The sequence below is a fragment of the Typopeltis vanoorti genome, chromosome 15 (genome assembly GCF_054136105.1).
Source record: "Typopeltis vanoorti isolate ZY-2024b chromosome 15, IOZ_Tvanoo_1.0, whole genome shotgun sequence".
In the NCBI taxonomy this organism is placed as follows: Eukaryota; Metazoa; Arthropoda; class Arachnida; order Uropygi; family Thelyphonidae; genus Typopeltis; species Typopeltis vanoorti.
In genome coordinates, this window is record NC_143563.1 from 66,127,455 (window position 1) to 66,141,644 (window position 14,190).

General features: G+C 34.2%; 1 protein-coding gene across 7 annotated transcripts in view; it reads right to left on the reverse strand.

The window, feature by feature from the left end:
- The window catches only part of dmpd (F-box protein dampened), a 152,375-nt gene that overhangs the window by 46,033 nt on the left and 92,152 nt on the right, over positions 1 to 14,190 (reverse strand). For all 7 annotated transcript variants that reach the window (XM_090404634.1, XM_090404638.1, XM_090404640.1 and 4 more), the window contains 2 exons: positions 8,560 to 8,747; positions 2,126 to 2,374 (listed from right to left, as the gene is read on the reverse strand). In XM_090404634.1, the coding sequence (XP_090260760.1) occupies positions 2,126 to 2,374; positions 8,560 to 8,721 (411 nt within the window). In that variant the 5' untranslated portion in view covers positions 8,722 to 8,747. The remainder of the gene's footprint in view (positions 1 to 2,125; positions 2,375 to 8,559; positions 8,748 to 14,190) is intronic.

A 14,190-nucleotide genomic window follows, 5' to 3' on the forward strand; every position in this document is an offset into this window, starting at 1 on the left:
AGACATTAGCAAATAGTGTGTTGGTTGACCAAATTAGTGATACTTTGGGCATACTGTTTGAATTGTAATGTAACTTGTTTCTCTCTGTGTATGTACTCCAGATGATGACCTTAATATGAAGGTCGAAATACTGGGAAATTAAAATGATTACTTTTAACAGAGTAGTAATAGTGTCTATAATTTTATCATAATGATTTGCAGATAGTAAAGAACACACAAGAAAATACTTTATGTCAAACTTGTCATGGAGTTTATTAACGTTTGGTATTTTTACAGAAATTAATACTGATATCAAATAAAAAGGAATGACATTGGATTTTGAATTATAATTGCCAAGAAATTATGTTCTTGTTTCATCCAAGTGTAAGCAAAGAAAGTTTGTGCATGAATTGTCTTAACAACTAGGCTACTTGTATATATAAGCTGATGACTTTACATGTGGCCTTGGTATCCCATAATGCACACTGCCTTTTGAAGTGCATAATGCTTTGCATTAATGTAGAAGTCATATTTTTCACATACAAGTAGCAAAAAGATGTATGAATCACCTTTTTATTAACATAAACTCTGGATTAGAGATAGTTATGGAAAGTTTTTTCACTTGGTTAGAAAGTGTTCCTAATCCACAGTATTTCATAAAAAGATGATACACTCTTTCTGCTACTTTTCTATGAGAAATAAATGACTTCTGCTTTAATTCAACCTTGGTATCTTTCTGGATCTGGCTCTCACTGATGAGATCTCAATAAAGGTCAAACCAGTCTGAGCAGTGACCATCCCTTAATGCATAGCATTATGCACTTCCAAAAGGAATGCACTTTGAATTATAGGTCACCAAGGCAATCGATGTAAAGTCATCAGCATCGATGCCTAGTCATGAAGATACTTCACACGCAAACTTCGTTTGCTTACACTTGGATAAAGAATTAAACAAGGGCATAATTTCTTGGCAAGTATAATTCACTTTCTAACTAAGTGAAAAAAACTTTTTATGATGATAAATTTTAGTTGAATCATTGTATATTTTTTTCCTCTCAACAAGCTGTTAGGCTCAACATGTTGCTGGAAAAGTAACTTGGCTTCATAGAAACCTAGTTATTGCTATAAAGTTAATTCTTTCTACACATATATCTGCTACATATATAAGTGCCATGTCTGTTAATTGAATGTATTCTTTAGTATGTCTGTGTAAGAAAACAGCTTCCCCCCACCCACCCCTTAAACACAAGGAAAACCCTGTTACCTACATGTGAGATCAACTAACTCCTTCAAGCTAAAAATCCCTAATGAAGGTAAAATCTGTGTGCCCAAGAGACAGTCAAACACGTCTTAAAGGGGTATTAATTCCAGATAACCAATTCAGAGGAGAAATAGGATTTTTTTTCCCTTCCTAATTCACCACAGCAAACTCCATTATAACTCATTCACTATAACACTCTTATGAAGTGTGAAAAAAACAGAAGTTTGTATATGAAATGATTTAATAAATACAGACTCAATATCAAACTGCTTCAATATCCCATAATGCACTGCAATGCATGGTAGTATATAGATTTATCTAATCTAGATAAATATATTTGGATATTTATCTAGATTAGATAAATATCCAAAAGGAAGTTTTTGCTAACCCCATATACACAGCACACCTCCGTCAGACACAGCAAAAAACTATCTATAATTCTCTAATTCAGATTATATTATTAATATGGTGATTAACCATTTGGCTACTTGAATATGGAAATACAACTTTTGCTATTAATTTAGCGCTCTTTAGTAGTTACACGTCTAGCTGCAAATGATGAAACCTCAATAAAGGTCAAAATCAGACTAGGTAGTAATGTTTCCCATAATTCACATCAAATTGTCTCATTATGGGATAATGAGACAATCTGATTCGAAGTCAACTATTTATATATAAATAGCCTATCATGAAGATACTTCGTGTGCAAACTTTTTGCTTGCTCACACTTGGGTAAAGGATAAAAAAAAGAATATAATTGGTAAAGTATAATTTATTTTATAAAGTATATGACTACAAAATACAAAACAGTTAAAAGAAATAATTTTGTTAGTACTTCATATTAATGAAATGGAACATTTTGAATAAATATATGCAATCACCTACCTCTCCAGCAAAAAAACAACAGTGTTTCCTTTCAATATGTTTGCCAAATGTCATATGCAATAGAGTAAGTCTCATATGTAATGTTTCAATTATATCACTTTCTCTGGCAAGAGGATGTTTGCGGCGTGCTGATTCTCTTCGTGGCATTTGTGCTTTTATGCTTTGAAATCTCTGCTGAGTGGACATTCTCAATCTGTGAAATTCTGAATTGAGTATGGTAGATGATAAAGTATTGAAATGTTTGCATACCTGAGGAAAGAGAGAGGGGAAAAAAATCCTTAAGTTATATAATATTTAATAGTTTCATCGTTAACTATTTAGGTCTCAAATATTTTTTTTTAAGTTTGTCACTTTTTTTTTTTTTTTTTGCAATGTGAATTTCACCTAATGAAAAGTTGTACTGTAAACCTATCATGCATAACTATGGCTAGGCTAAAGTTTAAACACTCCAGAAACCCTGCTCTGGAGACTAAACATGTAGCTTTTTTTCAGCCACCTTAGACTTCCAATAAGCAGGTAGTAGTCTCATACTTGGTTGCAGAGTGAGCCACTAAGTCAACCAGACTGGCAATGTTTCACTCTCCATTACCAATGATATACTGAATGAACCTTTTACTGTGCATAAAAATCTCAAGACAGGGCACATGGCATGAGAAGTCCATACAGCAATAAAATTCAAAAACTTACTGACAAAGAACCATAAAAAAAAGCAAACAGATTTCATAAGCATACAAAATGAAATTAATAACAATGAGTCTTATTATAGTTTTTATTGTGCACATTTTTTTATGTGAATTACACCCATGAAAGGAATATGATGTCAAAAAAATACTTGCAAGAGAAAAATTTAAGTAAATTTTGGATAAAATCTAATTAAACTGAGTTAGTAGGACTTGGTTGGATAGCTTATGTCATTCCAGTAATTTTTTTTTTTCCATGTTGATGCAGTTGTCAAACATAATATATTTCCCTTAGCTTGTCCTGGCATTAATTTTAAAAAATGTAGTCTGATTATTGGGAAACTTTGTTTCCCAATAATCAGACTACATCTTTGTAAGATAACCACTGGTTCACAATCACAATAATTAACTTCATGCTCAGATTATTATGCCTCTGTTCTTCAACCAATAGGTTGAGTTATGAGTTCAGATCCCAGTGTGTCATAAACATTTGTGAATGTCATGTTCAGCAAGACCATGCTTATCAGATATTTAAAGGAACTTGAAAATTCCATATTTGATTTCTTGAGCAGAGTTTCTAAATTATCTAAACTTTAAACTCACCAACTGGGATGACATAAGCTACCCAACCAAGTCCTACTAACTCAGTTTAATTAGATTTTATCCAAATGAATGTCCTAGAATATGTCCTATGTCCTTTAATCACACTCGGATCAAAGTGTTTTCAACCCAAGGACATGTGTGTATTCCAAATGTGCCATGAAGGTATCTCCAATCAGCAGATTACATACTATTTTGTCCAAGAGATGACTACACTCATACCTCGCTATACGGCTGAGATATGTTCGTGGAAAGTCGGACGCAAAGTGAAATGCTGTATAACGAATCATTTATTTTCATATAAAGCTGTATAAATTCGGTAAGATCCATTCCAATTTTATAAAAAAATAGAAAAGCATTGGGTTTCTGGTTGAAAATGCATTTTTTATTTCATTTAAAATATCGTTTACATTAGTTATTAATAAAAACAAAAATATAATTCTATAATACTAATAAAATATAACGAAATAAAACACAAATAACAAAGGAACATGTTTTTTTTTTTTAAATTTTCGAATCAGTCTGATGACGAATCGCACGACATCACTTCGTCAGTGTGACCATCTGTTGTTGTCTGAGGACCCAGTTTAAAAAATTTGTCCAATGTTTGTTGTATTGAGTCCCTTTTCTTTTATTTTTGCAATTCTTTGTAGCAGTTAATAACTGTGTTAATGCTGTGAGAAACTTTGGTGCTGCGTTCTTCATTAGGATCATTTTGAAGTAGGATGTTTATTCCTTGTTCAAAATGAGTAAGCGCATTCGATAAATCCTTTGAGGTTAATTGTCGACAAACAACTGGCTCTTATTCCTCATCAAATGTACGTTTGTTTCTAACTGTATTAATTCTTCGTTAGAAAGTGGTTCTCTATCATCATCTAGCAAATCGATTACATCACATTCTTCCACATCCTCAAAACCAAGTTCATTTGCTAGGCTGAATATATTTTGTCTAATTTCAGAAAGGGGTTCAAATTCAGAATCATTACTTGTAATGCATTCTGGCCAAATTTTTTCCCACACAAGGTTCATTGTGGTTGATTTCAACTCATTCCATGATTCGCTAATGTTGTCCACAGCATCTTTGATGTTGAATTTTTTCTAAAACTCTTTAATTGACGATTCACCATCGGTTTCATTTATAAGTTTTCGAAAGGTTCTTCGTAAATAATATGCCTTAAAAGTAGCTATTGTACCCTGATCCATTGGCTGGATTAGGGCTGTTGTTTTTTTAGATAGATATTCAATCTCCACATCTTCGGATAATTCAGATAAGTTAACTGGATGCCCTGGAGCATTATCCAATAGAAGCAAGAATTTGTTACTTAAATTTTTCTCCTGCAAGTATTTTTTGACATCAGGGCAAAAATAATTTTTGAACCAATCTTTGAAGAGTATTTTGGTCATCCAAGCTTTTTTGTTAGACCTCCAAATGACGGACAATTGTTTCTTGTTCAATCCTTTTAAAGCTCTTGGATTTTCAGAAGCATATACCAAAAGCGGTTTCAGCTTAAAATCCCCTGCTGCATTCGCACCAAGGAGCAAAATTAATTGCTCTTTGGACACCTTATATCCAGATGCAGTCCTTTCGTTCTTTGAAATGCAAGTTCTTTCAGGCATTCATTTCCAATAAAGTGCTGTTTCATCCACATTCATCCACATGTGCGCCTCTTTCAATAATTGATTTCAAAATGTTTGGATAGGCTAGAGCTTCATTGGCATCGGCACTAGCTGCTTCACCTTTCATTTTAATATTATGCAAATTATGGCGATTTTTAAATTTTTCAAACCAACCATGGCTTGCTAGAAAAGTTTCATCTGCCGGACCTTCACTAGTATCTTCACTCTTCAAATTTTCAAAAATACTTTTCGCCTTTTCCTCGATAGTCACATTTGGCTCATTGGCATCCACCATTGATTGTTGTCTTCAATCCATATGTTTAATAATTTTTCCATTCTTTTCATATTTGGCATGTTAATTTTGAAACACTTACAGGGCAGCTGACTGTGAACGTGCATTAATTTTTTCTTTGTTAGCACGAATTGTTTGAACCATAGATTTTGCAAGCCCTAATGCCTTACATATATCAACAATTTTTTCAAAAGCTTCAACATGATGCAAAACATCTAGTTTAGTCTCTAGTGAGACAGATTTTCAGCTTCTTTTTTTAACTCAATCACCTCTCCAAATTTAAAGAAAGTTTCGGGCTCATCTTCCCCCCAAATACATACTGGATTCTATTTAAAAAACAAAAAATAACAGTTATAATGTACACACTTTATAGCAACATGAATACATAACTACATATGAATACATATGTACTGTATTTACATACAAATGCATATTATGCATTTGTATGTAAATATCATATACTTATATCATATACTTATCAACAACGTTTATAGTTGAAACAGAATGCAAGAAGAAACAAACACTTCTACTTTTGATACTTAGAATTTACCTAATTTACTAAACTGATCACTAAACGCATTTACTCATGAGCACATTTACAGAAGGTGGGGACGAATTATGTGCTACGCGAAGATTGCGCGACTACAAGACGATGCAAGTAGCGTTCCTGCACGGAGCGGCCGGCCTAGAACACATGACAAAAGACATACACAGGGGATTTCCTGACTTTTTGGCCTTATATTGAAAAATTGTAGGCCATAAATCGAAACTTAGCCATAATTACACAAGGCTGTTATAGCGAAAAGCTGTATAAAGAGAGGCCATATAGAGAGGTATTAGTGTAGTTGTATAAGCATTTTAAAAAAAGGTAGTAAATGAAATTGAAATTATCAGCTATATGAATTTATCATTGTACAACATAAATATAACATGCACGTCTCTCATAAAAAAAAAGTACAGCCATCTTCTGTATTAATATGGTCTAGCGTTTTTTTTTAATAGGTTTCAAACAACTTGAGCTGGTCATTGTAACAATAAAGAATAAAATTTATTAAAATGATAAATTATTTTAAGCCTCCAGCCAAAACTGATATGGATATCAATATATGTCATGTCATGTCTAGTATACGTCAGTTAACAGCACATTTTCGGCTAGTTTGTATTATACTCCTGAAAACAGGAGATTGTTTTTAGGAGTATAATATACTGTATAATATAATTTGAGCAATAAGGCTATGTTCACTGCTCAAAGAAGAGAATAATGTAAGAAGAGATTGGAGCAGCATCCAGATAATGAGAACAGACTGAGGTACAAGGAAATTAATAAACAAACACAGTTGAAAATTGATTTAGCATTACAAAGTAAACAGAGAAAGTAGCTAGAGAGAGAATAATTACAAAGGACTATATGAAGCTATTAACAAGATATAGAGGAAGAGAAAGAGAGAGAGAGAGAGAGAGAGAGAATGGAGTGAAGCCATTAAAAGATAAAAAAATACAAACATAACTGAAGGGCAAGATACCATTATGGCAAGGTGTGCAAGATCATTTTGATAATCTTTTAACAATATTTAGTCTTGTGATTCAATTATCCTTAGTGAACAGACAATTAGTTCTATTATAGTATTTGATGATTTGATGTTAAATTTATAAATAAGTTAAAACTTCATAAATCACCAAAATATGATGAGACCGCTGAAGAAATGCTGTATGGAGTATCATTACTTGGCTGACTGAGATTCTGAATACTTTCTATCAATGTGGAATGTTCCCAGAGACTTCACAAAAGTATAATAGTCCCAATTTTTAAGAAAGGAGATTTGTACAGTGACCTGACAAGCATCTCAGAGATGAGCATGGTGGATTCAAAAAGAGAAGAAGCCACAAACACCATATATTTTCACTGAGGCAGATCCTTGAGAAAGGAGTATTCAAGGAGAATGCTTAAGGGTTATTTTGGGCTTGATGGTTTGACTTCATGAATAATGATGAGATACATCAGAGTAGTTGTCAGCCATGTTATCTGAATATTTGCTTGGGCAGCAAGATTATGTTAAGTGATCCAGATGTTAGGAAAAGAGGTAGTGTCCAAATGAGATAGAGTGACAATGTCAAACAAGACCTTAACAGAACTGGCATTTAGTGGCATGAAGTTGCAGTATATTCTCAGACCTCCATGAGTGTTTAGTTGCTCAGGGAGATGCATGTGTAATACAAATGCACAAATATAACATAATAACTGGAAAAACTGTAAGAAATCTTCACCAATCCCATGAACCCACTCTCCTACTAAGGATAGAGGATGAAGGAGGGGGGGAAATATATATATATATATATATATATAAAGAGAGAGAAAATGAACAGAAGAAACACTTCATCATGTTGCTGCTTGACCAGTGAAGTGAATTAACATAAAACCTACATATGTATGAAAACCTGAGCACGTACTGACAAAAAGCTCCAGTATCATCTAGTGATCATCAATATTTATGTTGCTGGCCTAGTTGGCTAAGTGGACAGCAGCTCTGCTTTTCAACTTGTGCATTGGAATCCTGCTACACTATGGACATTTGTGAAATAGCGTATCTGCTATTTCAGCCAAAAGGCTGCAGGTTCGAATCCAGCTGTGGGCATGAATGTTTGTGATTGTTTGTGAAAATACTAGTGGTGGTGGCCAGTAGATGACATTGGTGTAGATGATGCAGTTCGCTGTAGTTGGAGACAGCGAACCGCATCTTGTAGAGTAGGTGCCCTCCCTCGATAAGTCTTTGTACTAATTGGAGGTGTCATGTAATAATAATAACATGTTCAGATGGTGATTTTCGTTGCCTGATGTGATCCTACTATATGAATAGTAGGATCACATCAGGCAACACAACAAGAGCATCAATGTGTGTGTAAAACCCTGTTCCAGATGAGCATGATAGTTCTGAGTTTACAGAACTTTTCTTCATTGGAAAAAAAAAGGCAGAGACACTCAGCCCACCAATAAATGTTTGATCACCAGATGATACTTGGAGTTTTTGTCGGTACGTGTTCAATTTCTGTATCAAAAAAACAAGATAAAAGAAGGAAGAATATTTATATGAAATAACCAATGTAAAGAAGGAAATTAAAATTAACACAACACAAACAAAATATTATTATAATCTTAGGTATTTCATACAGGGAGGAAGGAAGAAGTAGTCAATCCATTATATGTTGACAAGTCAAGAACACATACACAAAATTTTTTTTAAACTTACCGGTCTAGTCTTGCCTATAGCTTCAAATGGCATATATCTAAATATTAATTCCAGCACTTCTGGTGGAAGATCAAGCAAATGTAAAGGCCGGTTTCTAATCTGAACATGATCATCATTACATAATCTTTTGTTCCGCATGCCAGCTGACTCGGAAGTATTCATCTGTGAATCACAGCTTTAACTTGATTCTAAAGAATACAATAAACTAATTAGTCATGTTTAAAGTCAAATGAATTAGTTTAATAATTAATGATTAAGAAACAAAAGTTTTGTATATGAAAATGATCTCTGAACCAATAGAGAAACATTTTTTTTTATGATTGTCTTAAATGACAATCATATTTTAATTAATATGTAATGCATAAAGATTTTCTTATCCCATTTGATTAATGTCAAAAAAATGAAGACGTCTCATTTAATTTCTGATGTCACTTAGGTCCAAAAAGCACTTTAAATAAGACAAACTATTTTTGGTAATAACCAAGAACTCCGTGATGTGATTTAAGTAAACACTATGTGTGTATGAATCCTTACAAAAGATTTTTTTTTTTTTTTTTTTTTTTTTTTAACTAGTCCAATAGCAACTCAAAGAACTCATATTTGCACTAAACTGGCATAATTAAAATTGTCCAGATAGATTTTTGGTGTAACAAATAGCATTTCCTTACTCCACGGCCAGCTGGCCTAGCTGTGGAGTGGTTAGCGTATCCGCTCTCTAGCCAAAAGGCTGAGGGTTCGAATCCCTCCATGGGCATGGATGTTTGCGAATGACTGTGGAAATACTAGTGGTGGTGGGCGGAAGATGGCATTGGGTGTAGTTCCAGTTCGTTGCAGTTGGTGGATTGAGTGGTAGAGACAGAGTTGTGGAGTAAGCCCTACCTCAATGAGTCTTAGACTCCCTGGAGGTGTCACGTAATAATAATAATAATTAGAAAATTCCCAGCAAATGTCTAAATGCTTAGAATGAATAGCAGAATTGAAGAAATGAACAATGTCTGTACATATAGGAACAGCACTGAACATGATCATGATTACATAATCTTTTGTTCCACATGTCAGCTGTAAGGAATTTTGTAAGGAATATTTACAATCACAGATAACAAACAGTATTGCCATTACATTATTTCTAGAAGAATTACTTTCCTTCTAATTCACAAGACTTTTAATAGTACCTCATTTGACATTTTAGTTTATAGTCATGTCAATAAGTTACTGTCACAAAATAGTGACTATACATTGCAAAGGTTTCATTATATACCACCAAGCTAGAAAGGTTCTGCATTGGAATCCAGTAAACAAACATTCTTTCTTCCACAACTCACAGGCACAGCAGACTTGGACTTGGTAAAAGGGATCTTCTTCAGTGAATAAAGCAATTCTAGAGGTAAAATGACAACAGAAATTACTATTCACTATAACTGGCATCTGTAATCTCTTACTCCCCCCCCCCCTTCCCCACAACAAACACACACAAATTAAGGCCCATGCAACTACATGGTGATCCAAAAGTCGCACACATCAAAGTTGAAGCTGAGCTACATCAAAGTGTTTCAATTCTAATTATTCGTTTTGCCTATAGATGATTTGTGTAATCTATTGACAATTGTGTAATCTATCCACCAACTGTCGGGTATTGAGCATCCATTAGGTAGTTTGTTTATGAGGAAAGAGAAATGGTACTTTCCCAGGAGCAACAAGTTGTCATTATGGAATGCTATTTTGCCTATTGTTCTTATGGAAATGCTGTGGAGGAGTTTTGTCAGAAGTATCCTGACTCTGTTGTTCTTCAAATTCAACAATTACGAGATATCTGTTCAAGCATCAATACTTGAACTGCAAAACTATGATTCAATTTCTCAAAAAAGGTTCAATCATCTATGCTACTGTTCTTCTTCTTCATCAGTATTTCTTAAAATAATTGAAAAAAAATGAGCCATCAAACAAAGCTTCGTCCATACTATGTTCATTCAGTTCAGGCATTGAAGCCACTGGATAAGGGAAAAAATGTGCAGTGTACTGCAAGTGGTTTAGATCATTTGTGGAAGAAAATGGAGTTCACAAGCTGGAAAGAACAATGTTTACTTCAGTGATGAAGCATGGTCCCACCTAAGTAGATACATCAATAGCCAAAATAAGAGAATTTGGTCATTAGAAAATCCTCATGTTTTCCATGAAACACCCTTGCATTCTCTGTAAATGAGGGTGTGGTGTCATGTCACATCGATGGACCTATTTTCTTTGAGAAGACATTGAACGGTGTATTGTACAATGATATTATCACCCAGTTTGTGGTTCTCCTTGGGATTGAAGAATGTGATTGCTGTTTTCAACAGGACGGTGCCACTTTCCATACATCAAATGAAGCAATGAAATTTTTGCAAGAGTGTTTTGGTAGACTGATTTCTAAATGACTTTGGCCCCTATGGTAACAGGGTTTGTCACCTCCAGATATCTTTTTATGGAGTTACCTGAAAGGTAAGGTGTATAAAAATAATCCTCACACAACCAATGAACTGAAGAGAGACAATGCTGAAACAATCAGAGCAGTCAATAATCTCATGCTTCAAAGAGTTGCCTCCAATTTGGTAAAAATTGGAGGCAACTCTTTAAATTAAAAACAAAGGCATCATCACCAACATCAAATATTGTTGTCACTCACCAAAAACTTATACAAGCTGTTAGTATAATGCACATCATTTTTTTAAATGTAAAATTTTTGCTAAATAACATGTGCGTACATTCAAGAACGAGGCAGCCATTTTTGAACATTTGCTTTAGTAATTTTATTTATTTTTGCCTTTGTAATGATATGGTTATAAGCTTTGTAGTAATTTAGTTCTATAAAGTATGTCACTAATACTGAAAAATTCAAATTCATTCTATGATGTGTGCAACTTTTGGATCCCCCCTGTACCATCCATTCAAAACTAACAGAAAAAATTATTAATTATATGAAGAGCTAAAGGCTTCAATTCGGCGACATATAAACTTATTTAAGTTTAGGGATATTACATCCCATATTGTTTCATAGCAGAATAAGAAACTCAAAGAGTTTCATACCGAATATATAGTAAATATATAAAGTTTGGCAAGTCCAAGCATAAGCAAATACCTGGATAGTGTTACAACTGACCCTTCAGGGAGTGCAACACTGAGGCAACTCATGGTAAGGGTGGAGGGAAATATCAAGAATAGTTATCGGAGCTTGCTCCACCCTTACCATGAGTTGCCTCAGTGTTGCACTCCCCAAAGGGTCAGTTGTAACACTATCCAGGTATATGCTTACGCTTGGACTAGCCAAACTTTATATATTTACTATATTTGGCATGAAACTCTGAGTTTCTTATTCGGCTATGAAACAACATGGGATGTAACATCCCTAAACTTAAATAACAGAAAAAATTTTATTTTCCAATTGTTCTTCCATCGGGTACTACTTTATGGCTTGTGCATTTCACACTATGTCAAAAAACAGAAATGCCTTTCACAGACTATAAATATTTTATCAGGAAACTCAAGGAAGTCTCGAAATGTCACACATACTTATTGTAATAAAAACTAAGTCATCATCACCAACATCAAATATTGTTGTCACTCACCAAAAACTTATACAAGCTGTTAGTATAATGCACATAATATTTTTAAATGTAAAATTTTTGCTAAATAACATATGCTAATCATGCATTCATTGTTAAACCATTTTCAACTGCTCATTTCATCACAATTAGCTTGCATGTAGTAAAATTCTCTTTTGTCATTAACTTATACTTTGCAATCACTCCCCCAAAAAAATTGTACAAAAAGATATACGAAACTAATACGAAGAATGTAGAAGTAAATTCCCCTCCCCCTTGTAATTAGTTATTCAGTCTATATGCAGAACTCTCAAGAATGAACACAGGTTACCATGATTTAGGAAGTTTCCAACTAGCTATGGTGTAATCTCACCATCACCTACTCTGGTACATAGGGATGGTGTGCTCTTTGTACCAGTGGTATATTTTAGGTGAGAGATGCATTTCATCGCTCGGTTTGAGACCACTACCCTGTTTATTGGTCTGAAGTGGCTTGAAAAAGTTCCATGTTTGGTCTCTAGAGTAGGATTTCCAGACTATATATAAAAAAAAAAAAAATCCTTAGCCCACCCACAGCACAAATGTACTATAAGTTCAAAAATAATCCTTTGTGAGTGGGAACCACATAAAGAAAAAAATTTTATATTAACTCCCTGTGCTATCTCTATACCCGATACTTATTTGCATACAGCTGTCTAGCAGACAGACAACAGCTGTTAGTTAAATAATAACAATGGAATGACTTACATGACAATTTTTATTTATCATAAAATTTTCTTTCTAGCATCAAGAGCATCCTCAGTATGAGCTATTATTATTATTACATATCATGTCCAAGACCTCATTGCAGAAGAGCAAGCTACTCTCTGCCATACAACAAATCTTTCACCCTTACAAAAAATACAATAGTATTTTTTGTCTGCAAATTGCATGTGTTCTCATGGCCAATTTGCCTGTACATGGGATGAACCAGATTTCCGAGAGGGAGAACCCTGCTACCTCCATATGAGATGGGTAACTCACCTTCAACTGAAAAAGCTCAACATTCCTCTTGTCACAATGAGAATCAAACGTTTCTGATCAAAGTAAGCAACATCCTGTTGTTCTTTCAATTTACACTACAGAGGTGCAAAGAATTAGTTCCTTAATCTTTTATCAAAGGATGATGTTTGATGGAGGTGACATGTTCAAGTCCAGATTGTTGCAGCTCATGGAATTTAATATTCCAGATGTTCAACATGACAAACAACCACAGATCTACCAGTTTGGGCAAAGTATGATAACCTACAATGGCAGGAAATCTGATAAACATCAGGGTAGGTTAAAGGCAGAAGTTTATACTTTGCAGTGCTTAAAAGACAGAAATCTTGTAAATAGGGTGAAAGGAGGTCACGTGAAGGTCAACGGATCTAAACAATTCAGCTATTCTTGCAGAAATGCCTTTAACATAAGTAATAATATGATAGACCACTTCTTAGGAGGAAGGTGATGAAGCCCCGTAACTATTAATGAACTTGTCATCATAAGACTCGGTGAAGCCATTAGCCAGGAAAGTGGTCTTAATATAATTATGTCTTGTGATAGCAACACCTCGGCAGAGAAGAATGGTGATGTGAAAGAGTGTGAGTCCTTCTAAAAATGGAAGTGTAGACTACCATCTGGCTGATGAAGTAAGAGGTCTAAAATGGCAATCCAATGATCTGTTTCTACTTTAAGAGTACTGAATACGATGGTGAACTCTTAGGAAGGCTTAGGAGATATGTCTAGTAGCCTTTGTACAAATCACTTCATGAAATAGTTTGCAAGGCTAGTAAAAAAGCTAATAAGGCAAGTTGCAAGGCTTGCAACTATTTTGAAATTTAGTATACGCAAAAAAAGAGATTTCATATGCCTGATTCTTGAACAGCCTAATTATGCTTCTTGAAGAAACAAGTGGAAAGGAGAATGCTTCCATTGTTCCACTGCACGTCTTTAGACAATGACTGAAAACAATAATCCGACCAAGGAAATGAAACATAGTAATTATCAAGATCATATTATGTGCCATTTTATGGTG